The sequence below is a fragment of the Trichechus manatus genome, unplaced genomic scaffold (assembly GCF_000243295.1).
Source record: "Trichechus manatus latirostris isolate Lorelei unplaced genomic scaffold, TriManLat1.0 scaffold00132, whole genome shotgun sequence".
Classification (NCBI taxonomy): domain Eukaryota; kingdom Metazoa; phylum Chordata; class Mammalia; order Sirenia; family Trichechidae; genus Trichechus; species Trichechus manatus.
In genome coordinates this window covers 4,976,687-4,990,427 of record NW_004444068.1, presented here as the reverse complement: position 1 = coordinate 4,990,427, position 13,741 = coordinate 4,976,687, and the positions used below count along the sequence as shown (strand labels likewise).

Here is a 13,741-nt window from a genome sequence, read left to right as displayed (position 1 = left end):
CATTAATTCTCATTGTGAATTTCTAAGAAGGAGCTACAGTTCTGAGCATTTTCCAAGTTCATTTGGCCATGCACATTTACACAGACTCTCAAGGGAGTAACATCCCCTAGAATACATTTTGCAAAACCCAGGATCAAGAATTACTAATAAATACTAACACCTTACCTAGGCAAAGCACTTTACAGCTAGCTCCCTGAAGGCTTTCAGACCTGATCTCATTTCACAGTGTTTTCTTGCAGAATGAAGCAGAGGGCCATTTGAGACTGTGGTGAGCAAGGGCGGGACTAGTGGGAGCAGCAGGAGGACATGGGACTCCTGGGGCAGCTTTGGGAGAAGGCGGGACAAAGGGCCCCCTTCATGAGTTCCTTGGCTCAGTCCCCAGTCTGCCCCAGGAGATGGGGCCGGCATCTCCTCAGGAGGCTCCCCTTCCTCGCCGCTGCCTTTCACTGACTTAACTAGAAGGGCTGTGCTCGGGGAAGGGGGAGCAACCACCCACCTCCCCTAGCACCCAGCCAGCACGAGGCTCCAGCCAGGCACCTCCCTGGCTTTCTTGCCACAGGCACACTGGCATGGTTGTTGGGGGGCACAGCTTGCCAGGCAGCCCCTGGCATGGCCTCCTGGTCAGAAAAACTTGAGCTCAGGCTGACCCTGGGTTGCATAGCTGGGTGGCAGCCCTTCTATCATCCCCTAATCCCATTTAGGATGCCCAGGATCAGTGAAAGCATCAGATCAATCACGTCACACCAAAGTGTGCTAATACCACGAGCCACCCATCTCAGGATAAAGCTGCTTTGTAAAGGTGATGTTTGCCTAATGACGGGATTCCAGGCCCCACTGCAGAGGAATGAAGGGGACGGTTCTGACCGGCAGTGTCTCCTCAGGACCCCATAAATGGTCCACCATAAATCCGTCCCCATTAAGTACCCCCTCTTTCTAGGTGCACTATCCCGTTTGTGTCTCCAGCAGGAAATCCAGTTCTGTTCCAGAGAACGAATCTAATGTTCTCAAAGCACCAGGAGGACTTGGAGACATTAACGTGCTGCCACTTCGCATCTGCTCACCTGGATCCCTGCCACTGGAGGGAGCAACTCAGCCTAATAACCAGAGCTAACAGGTCTTGAGCCCTTACTGTGTACCAGGCCCTGCTCCAAGCACCTTATTTGTATTAACTTGCTTAATCCTTACGATGGCCTAGTGGAGAAGATGCTGTTTCTATTTTTCCCATTTTATAGAAGAGGGGAACTAGGACAGGGGAGCCAAGTGACTTGACCATGGTCACACAGCTAAGAAGTGGAGCGGCAGGACCTGAACTCAGCCACCTGGCCCCCGAGCCTGCAGCAGTCTGCATGGGGCAGTGGCTGAGAAAGCGCACTGAGGCTGAATGGACACGTGCTCAGGGACCCCATCTGCAGGGGTGCCAGGCTGCCCAGTGCTGCAAGGCAGAGGGCCGGCCTGCGCTAAAAGCTGCTGTCAACTGCAGATCCACCAAAGGCCTTCAGGGGAAGCTCTTCCCAAGCCCCTTAAGGCAAGCGCAAACTCTAAGGCATATGCATCTTAAAAGACAACCGTAGAGAAATCAATGAGTTACCCAAAGGAATAAATCTCAAATGAGGGATGTTTAAGAATCAGTACGGGGTACTGTGTGGGCCAGAGAATGTTTCCAGGTAAAACAGCCTCCCAAACAAACTTACTAACAAAACAAAATCAAATCAAAACAAATAAACAACAAAAAAAGCCACCATTCAGACAATCCCCTTTGCTGCCCGTGGGTGGAGAAGACATTCAGCTCTAGAAATAAAGGGAGATAGCTATACAGAAGGGAGCCCTGGTGGCACCAACGGTTATGTGCAGCTGTGGTTTGAACCCACCCAGTGGCTCTGCGAGAGAAAGACCTGGCAATCTGCTCCTGTAAAGATTAGCACCAAGAAACAGTTCTACTCTGTCAAGTGGGGTCCCTAAGAGTTGAAAAGGACTTGATGGCACACAACAACAATAGATATAATGGGCATCGAAGGATGGAAGTGGTTTTTGTTTTTAATTTAACACCATGTTTCAAAGACAGAAGACTCTGTCATCCTTGTTACACATGTATTTATGTTAAAAACCCATCCAGATGGTGGACTGGGGCCCTGTTGGGGGGGAGGGTCCCCATGGCTCCTTCTGGAGGCCAATGGAGAACTCTGAGTGGGGAGTGGGAGCGCGTTGGTCAGCCAGCTTCCTGCAAAACATCACTTCCTCTTGAACACTTGATGACAAACCTGGTCACCGCAGGTCAGCTCCTGCAATGCCAAGAAAGTGGGTGAGTAGGTAATGAGCCCGGTCTTCCTTTTGCCCAGCTCCCTGCCCCTCTTGGTGTCTGTGAGTGGGCTGGTGGGGGTAGCTGGGTCAGAGGACCCTTAGTTATTCTGAGCAAAGTGCATCTCACGGACCCCATCAGCTGGCATGCCCTGCAGGTAGCAGTAATTCGATTTTGACACTTGAATTGAGCTCGAACAACTATAAAAATGAAAAATGCAAAGGAATTACCCTCTTGGGTGGGATTTCACCTACTTCCGTGATTAAAGCATGGCCCAATTTATAAAAGCCACGAAGAAAGAGAGCTTCTAGAGGGGAGAAGCATCGGGAAATCAAGGGGCTGGGAAGATGCTGACTGGTGAGCTGTCCTCCATCCTGTGGGCTTTCTGGCCTCTAAAGATTATTGGTGGCTGTGCCACAAAGACGGGGTGTGAGCTGCAGAAGGGCTTCCCCAGGCCTGCCTGTGCATTCGACACAATGTCGAGTCTTACTCAGATAGAGGGAGCCTCCTGTTAGCTTTGAAGGAGGAGAGAAAAACTTGAGTGTGGGGATAATCACCATGATCACTGCAGTTCACAACGAATCCATTGTCTTAGCCACAGGGACCAGTGGGGTTTGTGCCGCAATTAAAAAAAATCCATCATCCCAACCAGAGGAGGTCGGGAAAACCATCAGTGGAAAAACACAGTGAACGTCTCACATTTAGCACCAGTTGACATAGCCTCTGAAAATAAAGATCTCAGGTGAAGCAAGGCTGGTTCTGAAGGACACCATGGTGATCTGAACACTGACATTGGAGTCTGACTCCATAGGTGAATGAATGAATGAATAAGAAACTGAATGCATGCATGAATGAATGATTTTTCGTGATTTGAATGCCGGGCTCATAAATTGCTTTGAAGATTGAAGAATGAAAAATTAAGCTGTCTAGCCAGATGTAATTTATTTCAGGATGTCAACAATTGTTCCTATTGCTGTGTTCTGCTAGCAAATTAACCTAAAATATTTTGGGGTCATGTGGGCATACCTTATGATGAGAAGTCAATGACTGTGGTCTACAGGCAGTTCCCAGACCCAACTGCCGCCTCCTTGCCCCACCGTCTCTCTCTTCCAGGCTCCCACAATTGTGAGAAGACTTTGTTGCGCCTTCCTCTAAAGCATCTTAGCCCTGGGCTCATATATTTCTCCCCAGCTGGTCTTTAACAGGTTCCCTGCATTTCTTCTTGGATCTCGGCTTCCTAGCTCAGCATTTTGAAGTTTCTTTTTAATTGCAGCCTTTCACAGAAACAGCCATATAGATTTCTTCCTGGAGTCCCCTGAGCCAGATTGGAATGGCTTTCTGACTATATGACCACATGTATTTGGCTGCAGCTCAGCGGAAGAGAGCAGGGCCATTTTTCTTGTCAAAACGCCTGGCTAGGCAAATATGGTAGTTTGTTTGAGCACAATGGACAGGAGCTGTGTGGACCCCAGGACTTACCAGGTGCAACTTGTCCCCCTCAACCCACTGCCTCCAGCCGCGGTTCTTCTTCTCCCCCTTCTGCACACACACGAGGACATCACCTTCCCAGGTCACCAGGGTCTGCAGTGACAGATTCACAGGCAAATCAAACGTATGGCTTTGTGGCACCGAACAAACCCAAATCTGTAGCTGCAATTCCTGCAGCCCTGCCGGGACTCTTGCTTGCCCACGGGGTAGAACTATCAGCCTGGGCCAAGCCATGGTCTTTCCAATCTCATTTCCACCTACGGTACACACTCCACTCCAGCCAAACCAGTTTATTGTGGCTTGTTGACTCCCATGTGAGGGCTCCTTAGTTCCATTCTCTTTTAAGGAATTCTACTCTCCCATTAATCAGTGGGGGGTAAGATGATAAATTGGACTATATGCCAATGTAAAATATCTGGAAGGGAGAAAATACCACAAAGCCAATAGATAAATAACCAACTGGGAAATAAAATTTTAACACCTGATTTCTTTATATATAAAGAGCTCCTGTAAATAAATAAGAAAAAGATAATCGACCTAATAGGAAAATCAACAAAAGACATAAACCAGCAGCTTGCAGAAAAGAAAAAAAAGCATAACAGATGACTTTTAAATGTAAGAAAAGATATTCAGCGTCACTTATAATACGAGAAATGCAAATTACGACAGTTTCTCAGATACATCACATGGTTAAAGATCAAAGTGTTTGGTAATATACTGAACCCCAAAAGCACTCAAATCCATGTGCATGTATTTACAATTTCTACAACTTCCCAAACTCCTCCTCCTTCTGTGTCTCTGCCTTTTACCTCTCCCAATACCTGCCTAAGGTCCCTGGGTGGCGCTAACGGTTTACAATAGACTACTGACATAAAGCTTGGGGATTTGAACCCACCCATCAGCACCACAGAAGAAAGACCTGGTGATCTGCTTCTGTAAAGATTACAGCAAGAAAACTCTGGAGCAATACTAATCTGGAGCACGTGGGATTGCAATGAGTCAGAATGGACTAGACGGTAATGGGTTTAATGCCTGCCTTGGAGTCCCTGGATGGTGCAAACAGTTAATGCACTCAGCTGCTAGCCAAAAGGTTAGAAGTTTGAACCCACCCAGAGGTGCCTCAGAAGAAAGGCCTGGCGATCTACTTCCGAGAAATCAGCCATTGAAAACCCTGTGGAGCACAGTTGTACTCTGACACGCAGGACGTCGCTATGAGGCAGAGTAGACTTCAGGGCAACTGGTTAGTACCTGTGTTGGTATAATCTGCACTGTCTCCAGGTGGCCCTGCAGGGTTACTACCTCTGTACGAAATTAGACTCACACATCACCTCCTAAGGTGGTCAGGTCATTCCCATCCAGAGAATGGCTTTCTGTCTGTGCCGTGCTTTCTCAGGCCTGACCCTGGTGCTGGTTGATTTTCTTCCAAGTCTGGGCAAACCGTATTCTGCTTCTATGAACAATATTATGTGACGGACCAGATGTTACTTTCCTCTAGATCTTGTAACCGTGGTTGGTGATAGACTGGCCTGTGCGTTTTTTTCACTGTCCTTGTACTTGTGGGTCCATAAATATATATATATTTTTTTGGTACAAGTCTGTTTTCTACAGATTGTTAAGTCTACCTATTTCTAAAATAATATTTGACCTTGACCCTATTATATATTTTATGTACAATTTTATTCCTCCTCCTTTTACTCCCTGATGCCTCTCAGCATTGTTTGTTACCGCAAAGGACTGGAAGCCTCGTAAATTCTGTCAGTGGGTGGCTGGTTAAATATGGTGTGGTTCATCCTTGCTAGGCAGCCATGGAAAGGAGGCAGCAGTTCTCCACTTACGGAGAAGACCAGTCTCCATGGTGTATTGTTTAAGTTAAAAAAACAAGGAGCAGAGCCTTGTGCACAAAACGGGCAGGGGTCGGTTGCATGCATACATTTGTACATGCTCTCTGCAAGAAGGTAAGGGAAACCCGTAACAGTGACGGTCTCCAGAGAGGGAACTGACGGCTGGGGGCAAGGATGGGAAGGAAACTTAACTTTTTTACTGTTTTAATTTTTTTAACCGTTTGTGTGTATTATTGTTGTTCGTTGCTGTCCAGTTGGCTCTGACTCAAGGCGACCCCGTGTAGAACAGAACAAAGTGCTGCCCTGTCCCACACCATCCTCAAGGTCATCCGCATACTTGAGTTCATTATTGCCCTCCAACCCAGGGGGCTCATCTTCCAGCACTATATCGGACAGTGTTCTATTGTGATTCATAGGGGTTTCACTGGCTAATTTTCAAAAATAGATTACCAGGCCTTTCTTCCTAGTCTGTCTTAGTCTGGAAGCTCTGCTAAAACTTGTCCACCATGGGTGACTCTGCTAGTACAAGTAGTCCCCAGCTTACAATGGGGTTCCATTTTGACGACTCCCTTGTAAATTAGTTCTGATGTAAGTCAAACACCTCTTTGTTTTCATTATTATTGCCTTTTATTAGTAGTATCTTTATAAATCCAATTTTTGAACACCTGCAAGTGAACCTATGAGAATGATAATATCAGCAAATTACACACTCCAACATTGTATTTATTTAGTATAAACTAATGATAAGATGTACCAAAAAAAAAAAAAAAAGACGGTGGTAAGTGCGATCCGTCATGATTTGAATACATTGTAAATCGGAGACTACCTGTATTTGAAATAACGGTGGCATAGCTTCCAGCATCATAGCAACACGCAAGCTGCCACAGTATGAAAACTGACAGACAGGTTGTGATTGCATGTATTACTATCCCCTAAATTAATTCTAAAATAAAATTCTACATGTTTTCTAAAGAAAAAATAAGCCTTCTCCTCCTTCAGGGCCATCCTAAGCCTCACATCTTTGAATGCCTCTAAGAAGTTCAATTCAAAGAACATTCTTGCTCTTCTGGGAGGGAGAAGTTGCCTGGAATGTTCCCTTGCTGTTGCCAACATCGACCCTGGACTCTGAGTTCCCTCCCAAATAGATATGAAAGCCTGGAAGGCAAGGACTTCTGTCCCTCCCACCCCATATTGCCTTACACATCATGGGAACCAAATGCATGTTTACTGAATTAATGTCTGTCTCCTCCAGTAAACTATAAGCTCCATGGAAGAAGAGTCCAGGTCAGCTGTCCATTCTTCGCCCCTAGATTCAGCCTAGTGTCCAGCACATACCAGCTGCTACTGAATATTGTTGAATGAATCCATGCTTGAATGATTTTATTGAAACAGAATCTTAAGGTAAATCCACAGAAAGAAATAAATGAGCATGTGTATTCTTGAAAAATGATAAAAAAACAAACAAAAAATCAAACCCACTGCTGTCAAGTCGATTCTGACTTATAGGACCCTATACGAAAGAGTAGAACTGCCCATCTTTCTCCTGCAGAGTGGCTAATGGGTTCGAACTGCCAGCCTTTTGGTTAGCGCTTTAACCACTGTGCCACCAGGGCTCCTTTCAATAATGATAGTTGTTAACAATGCAGCCAGACTCCCTGTCTTCGTTTCTGTGGTATCACCAGAGTGCATGCATGTCTATCTATGTGGACGCTATGATAATTGTCCATCTACGTGGCTGTCTTTCCACGAGGCTGAGGGCAGGAAATGGGGGTCTGATTCATCACTTCATCTCTAGTTCCTGACACTGGCCTGGCATGTAGTAGGGGCTTAGTAACTTTTGTGGAAGAAAGGAAGGAGAAAAATGTTAGTGCACAGGGGCCTGTCCTAATATTTTATTTTAGTAATCTTTATTGAGTAGCAAGATTAAAAGTTATTCTGACCCCAGAGTAAACTGGTTATCAGTGAATCATGGTAATACCTACCATATTATAGCCTGACTCCTCCATAAAACAGACAGGGAGAAGCAGAGAGAAGAGAGTGGCTGAAAGAACTAGACTTGCCCAATTCAATTTGCTTTTCATTGGTGCCCTTCATCCCTGTATCAGAGGAGGCTTTAAAGAGGCCCAATTGCCTTAAAAGATCCAGAGGTTGAAGATACGGATTTAAGCAAGGAAAGCCACGACTTCTGAGTCAGGGGATGAAGAGGGAGTGCATTCCAAGGATCCTTGGAACAGGCTTGCACGAGGCATAGAAGGAAGCTGTGCCCACACTGATGTGCAGGGCACCAGGAAATCTTTCCATCCCCTATTGCAGTGTCCAAAATTACCATCATTTAAAACAGCCGTTTGGTGGTAAAATTAGATACAAGTACTGTATTGGTGTTAAATTTATAGAAGTTGATAACTACACTGTGGTGATAGAAAAAAATATCCTAATTCTTAAGAAACACATTCTAAATTATTTAGGGGGTAAAGCACCAAATTTTCAGAAAATAAACACACACACACACACACACACACACACACACACACACACACGTATTAGAGAGAGAGCCTGTACAAATAAGCAAATAAAGCAAATAAGGTAAAATGTTAGTAATAGGTGACTCTGGGTGAAAGTTATATGGGTGTTCTTTGTTATATGCTTGCAACATTTCTGTATATTTGGAATCACTCGCAAATAATTTTTTTTTTAAAGGAAGAGTCCTTTAAATCAAAAGCATTGGAGGATACTATCACTTGTTGCCTCCAAGTCTATTCTGACTCATAGTGACCCTATAGGACAGAGTAGGACTACCCCATAGGGTTTCCAAGGCTGTAATCTTTACGGAAGATTAAAGACTGCCACATCTTTCTCCCAAGGAGCCGCAGGTGGGTTGAACTGCTGACCTTTTGGTTAGCAGCCGAGTGCTTTAACCACAGGGCCACTAGGGCTCCTTAAAACAAAAACAAACCCATTGCGTGCAGTCAATTCTGACTCATAGCAACACTATAGAATAGAGTAGAACTGCCCCATGTGGTTTCTAAGGAGCAGCTGGTGGATTTGAACTGCCAACTGTTTGGTTGGCAGCCAAAGGCTTAACCACTGCACCACGAGGGCTCCTTGGAGGACCCTATTAGGGTGCCTGCTCAGTAAACACCCGCGCTCAGGCAAGACTTTTCCTTCTGCCTGCAGTGCCCTGTGCTGTCCTCCAGCAATCCCTGAGTGCCTCCTCCTCCTGGCAGTCTCCCCTGACTACCTGGCAGCCTCCTCTGGCCTCCCACGTCTCTTCTGGACACCACACTGGCATTTTTGGCTCTGACTGCCATCATCTATATCTGCTTTTTCCTGCCCTTGCTCTCTACCCCAATTTCAATTACTTAGTCTTTAAATTGAGATATAATTCAGGTACCATGAAGTTCACCCTTTTAAAGTGTACAATTCAGTAGTTTTTCATACATTCATAAGGTTGTACAACCATCACTAGTATCTAATTCTAGAACATTTTCACCACCCCCAAAAGAAACCCAGTGCCCATTAGCAGCCACATCCTGTTTTCCCCTGTCTCAACCCCTGGCAACCAGTAATCTGCTTTCTGCCTCTGTCGATTTGCTTACTCTGAACATTCCATGTAAATGGAATCATACAATACGTAGCCTTCTTGTGCCTGGTTTCTTCTAGTTAGCAAAGTGTTTGCAAGGTGCATCCACACTGTAGCATGAATCAGTATTTCCTTTCTTTCTATTGGATAATATTCTACTGTATGGATATGAATTACTCCTTTTCACTTTATCTTAGGGTAGCTTGCATATTTTGAAAACCCTGTGGAGCAGTTCTACTCTGATACACATGGAACTGCCATGAGTCAGAATCGACTCAACAACAATGGGTTTTTAGTTATGCATATATTGAAAGAGGCTTTAAACCCTCTTAGGAAGTTAGGAGTATATATATATGATGTGCAGGAAGGCAGAAGAGGGTCCCCAGGCCTCCCAGAGAGGAGTTGACCCCATAGTCTGTGTGGTTTCATTATTCCTGCTTTGCACCTAACAGAGAATGGGGCTCTATAGGCTCCTGTTAGGCCTCTGCTGCACACCCACCTCTCCTCCAAATCAGCTGAATGGGAGTTTTTGGAGGGGTTCACGAGAGTGACCAAGGGCTGAGAAGTAGAGCCCTGGAGAACCAGAGTGAGGAGTCCTATATACAGGCACATGCACACGTGGCCTGCAGCCCAGTGTGGACAACAGAAATTTATCAGAGAGACAGAGTCACCCGGTCTCTGGCATCTTCTTCCAGCTGAAGGAGTCCAGTTAAGTTACAGGAAATCGATAGCACCGAGGGCACCCGCTCTGTGCTGTGATTCTCATGGGAACCAGCCCTTTGCTGGAGGCTAGGCAAGCTCTGTCCTGGGTATTCCTCAGCCCCAGTTAGTGCTGTGCGTGTGTGAGTGTGTGTCTCTGTGTGTGTGAGTGTGTCAGTGTGTGTGTCTGTGTATTGGCCTTGGCTATTTGCTGCAGGCAAAGAGAGACAAGATACGGACAAGGAGATTCTCTCTCTCTGCAGAGTTACCGGCTGATTTTGGAGAGAGGACCTGGCTCAGTGGGGAATGAGCAGGGAGAGGCAGAGGAGGGGTAGGTGTTAGCAGATGGAATCATTTATGGGTCAAGAAGGGTTGGAAGGACATGACATATTTCAGGAAAAGTGAGTTCCCCACCATGAAAGATGATCAAAGAACAAGTCAGAGGGGACCAAGCTGCTTTTCAAGAGCACATACACAACTCAGACTGAAGGGTGAGGGAAAAGGAATCCTTTTGAACCGATTTGGTTAGAACAGCAAAGTGCTACAAAAATTCTGAGGCAAATTTTCCCCTCACTGCTGGCGTCTGACGGATTGGCCTTTCAGCTGCACAGTTCAGAAAAGCCCCGTCTATCCATCAACCCCTTGGAGAGAGATTCTACAAGTGGATGGCACAGGTTTGGGGAGCATGTGCTTTCTCTCCAGGACCACTCTGAGGAAGGTATTTCCAAAGCGCCTCCCATTTCCTCACTTTTCTTTAGCAAAGAACTCTCAATATAACTCAGCCTTGACTTGATGGCTGAGATCATCAATGTTTCAGGACAACTTGATCGAGAAGTAAAATGTATCCCCCCCTTAGCCTTAGACTCAACACCAAAGAGTGAAAACAGCTTTTCCTCTCCATCCCAAGAGCGTAGCCAGTGCTCATGTCCCTAGCTTTAGGGGAGAGTTGAGACTTCTGATTTTGAGAGATCTCCTGGAAGAGAGATCAAAACCAAACCCTTTGCCATTGAGTCAATTCAGACTCATAGCGACCCTATAGGCCAGAGCAGAGCTGCCCCATAGGGTTTCCAGGCCTGTAATCTTTATGGGAGCAGATTGCCATATCTTTCTCCCGAGGAGCAGCTGGTGGGTTCGAACCACCCACCCTTTGGTTAGCAGCCGAACACTTAACCACTGCACCACCGGGACTCCTGGGTGAGAGAGTTCTGAAGGTGGGAAGAGTGGGGCTTATAGGGAAAAGGAAGGTTCTTGAGTGGGAGGATCTGCACCTCCTTCCTTGTGATGCCCCAAGGGGCTGGCCCTTTGCTGGCAGGTGATAGCATGTATCTCAGCCCTTCCCTCCCTCAGCTTAGGAACACAGGGTCTGGTGGGTGAGGCTGGCATGGAGAGGGTGGGTGCAATGAGTGTTCCAGCTGTCTACCCTTTCCTCATATAAACCACACGGGCATGGACAGTGAGAGATGGATGGTAAACACGATCAATGACTAACTGGAAACCTTCCAGTATTCCTGGACTGTGTAATCCCTGGGGTTCTTGTATGATGCTAAAGGCGGGGGATCCTTAAATACGACTGCCATCGCGTCGGCTCCTGACTCACGGCGACCCTGTGTGTTACAGAGTACAACTGCTCCACAGAGTTTTCTTGGCTGTAATCTTTAGGGAAGCAGTTCACCAGGCCTTTCTTTCACAAAACAGCTGGGTGGGTTCGAACCATCAACCTTTAGGTTAGCAGCTGATTGCAAACTGTTCGTGCCACCCAGGCACCTCTGCAAGTTACTAGTACTAGATAAGTCCCGACTTCATTTATTCTGGAGTCCCTGGGTGGTGCAAACAGTTAATGAGCTTGGCTGCTAACCAAAAGATTGGAGATTTGAGTCCACCCAGAGGTGCCTCGGAAGAACAGCCTAGTAATCTACTTTCAGAAAAAAAATCAGCCATTGAAAACCCTGTGGACAGAGTTCTGCTCTGATACACATGGCGTTTCCACAAGTCGGAGCTGACTCGATGGTAACTGGTTTCAGTCTGCTGACTTTTTTGTTCAGTTTGCATAGCACTTTAAAAAAGTTAAATCAGTTGACATCATCTAAAATTGAGATATTTCTTATAAAAATATCTGAATTCTAACTTCTTTTGAAAAGAAAAAAATCCAGCACCCTGAGGCTCTCGTTCTTGCATAGCAATGCTTAGTTGGAGCTGAGAAGCGACAACCCCTTTAGATGAAGCTATCCTCTCCCCTTCACTACGGTCGCCAGCACTGTCTACAGTATTTCACCTTGTTCTCCTCACCTTGCCTGCTTGGCCCATGTCTGTATGTGAATTTGGGCCCCCGGCCCTAGATCCCGGGAGTCCTGGTGGCCAGGTGGTAAAGCACTGGGCTGCTAACGGAAAGGTAGGTGGTTCAAACCCACCAGCTGCTCTGTGGGAGAAAGATGTGGCAATGTGCTCCCATAAAAATGATAGCCTTGGAAACCCTATGGGGTAGTTCTGCTCTGTCCTGTAGGGTTGCTATGAGTCAGAATCGAATCGATGGCAACGGGTTTGGTTTGGTTTGGGCTGATCCTAAGTCCTAAAAACTCCAGATCCTTTCATCCTTCCTTTGCTTATAAGCTTAGTGCAGAAGCCAGTTGGCCTCTTCTTACTAAACCTTCAATAATTGCTTGCTGCCAGCATCATTAAGTTCATTCTGGTCCCCCTTTCCTGACCCCTCCCAGGTTGTTTCTGTCATTTTTTCATTGTGAAGCCAAATAGCTGCCCCTGCACAGCGTACAAGTGAAAACGCCAGCACAGGTGGGTACCTTCACGTGCCGGTTGTCCAGGCCCTTTGTGTACTCGTCAAACTCCACTCCGACGGTGAAATCCACGTTGTAGTTGCGGAACGTGCTGTTGGTTTTCGTCTTGAAGTTATCACCGTTTTGATCAATGATCTTTGTCTGAGTCAGAGATAGTGCGATCTTGCGGGTGCCAAAATCAATATCTGTTGGCAGAGGGAGTTGTGGAGGTTATGATGTGCTCAGCCAGACTCATTCATTTCTTTAACAAGACCAAACATTCAGGACCACAGACACAGATCACAGGCAAGCCATGTTTCTTAGCTCAAGTGGGAGACAAGAGTTGTCTTACACGTGGCTGATTTGGGCATCTCTGCCAATTGCCTGGAAACCTAGGAGTCTCTAGGAGCCTCTCCAGGAGCCCTGATGGGAGCGGAAGGTAGTGGGCAGGGCTCAGCCCTGAGCTGTACCTGCCCATTACACACACACACACCCCCACACACACACCAGACACTCATACACACATACACACACACAGATACGTACACAGACAGACACACATACTTACACACGCAGACACACATGAACAGACACATGGACACTCATAAAAAGACACAGATGCACACGTTCACACACACAGACACACACACATTTACATATGCAGACACACACACTAATACGCACAGGCATACACCCACACCCAGACACAGACACACACAGACAAAGACACACATAAACATATACACACAGATACACATACAAATACCCACACGGACACACTCATACACACACACAAACTCACAGACACTCATACACACAGTCACACAAACTCACACACACCTATACTCACACACAGACACACACACATTTACATATGTAGACACACACACTAATACGCAAGGCATACACACACACCCAGACACAGACACACACAGACTGACAAAGACACACATAAACATATACACACAGATACACATACAGATACCCACACGGACACACTCATACACACACACAAACTCACACACACACACACACACACACACACACACACACACACACACACACTTCC

At 46.3% G+C, this 13,741-nt stretch overlaps 1 protein-coding gene across 1 annotated transcript in view; it reads right to left on the bottom strand.

Moving 5' to 3' along the window:
* Positions 1-2,228: 2,228 nt before the first annotated feature.
* The window catches only part of RBP2 (retinol binding protein 2), a 26,583-nt gene continuing 15,070 nt past the window's right edge, over positions 2,229-13,741 (bottom strand). The window contains exons 2-4 of the mRNA XM_004385087.1: positions 12,700-12,878; positions 3,776-3,877; positions 2,229-2,279 (exon numbers count right to left, since the gene is read on the bottom strand). Coding sequence (XP_004385144.1) covers positions 2,229-2,279; positions 3,776-3,877; positions 12,700-12,878 — 332 coding nt within the window. The remainder of the gene's footprint in view (positions 2,280-3,775; positions 3,878-12,699; positions 12,879-13,741) is intronic.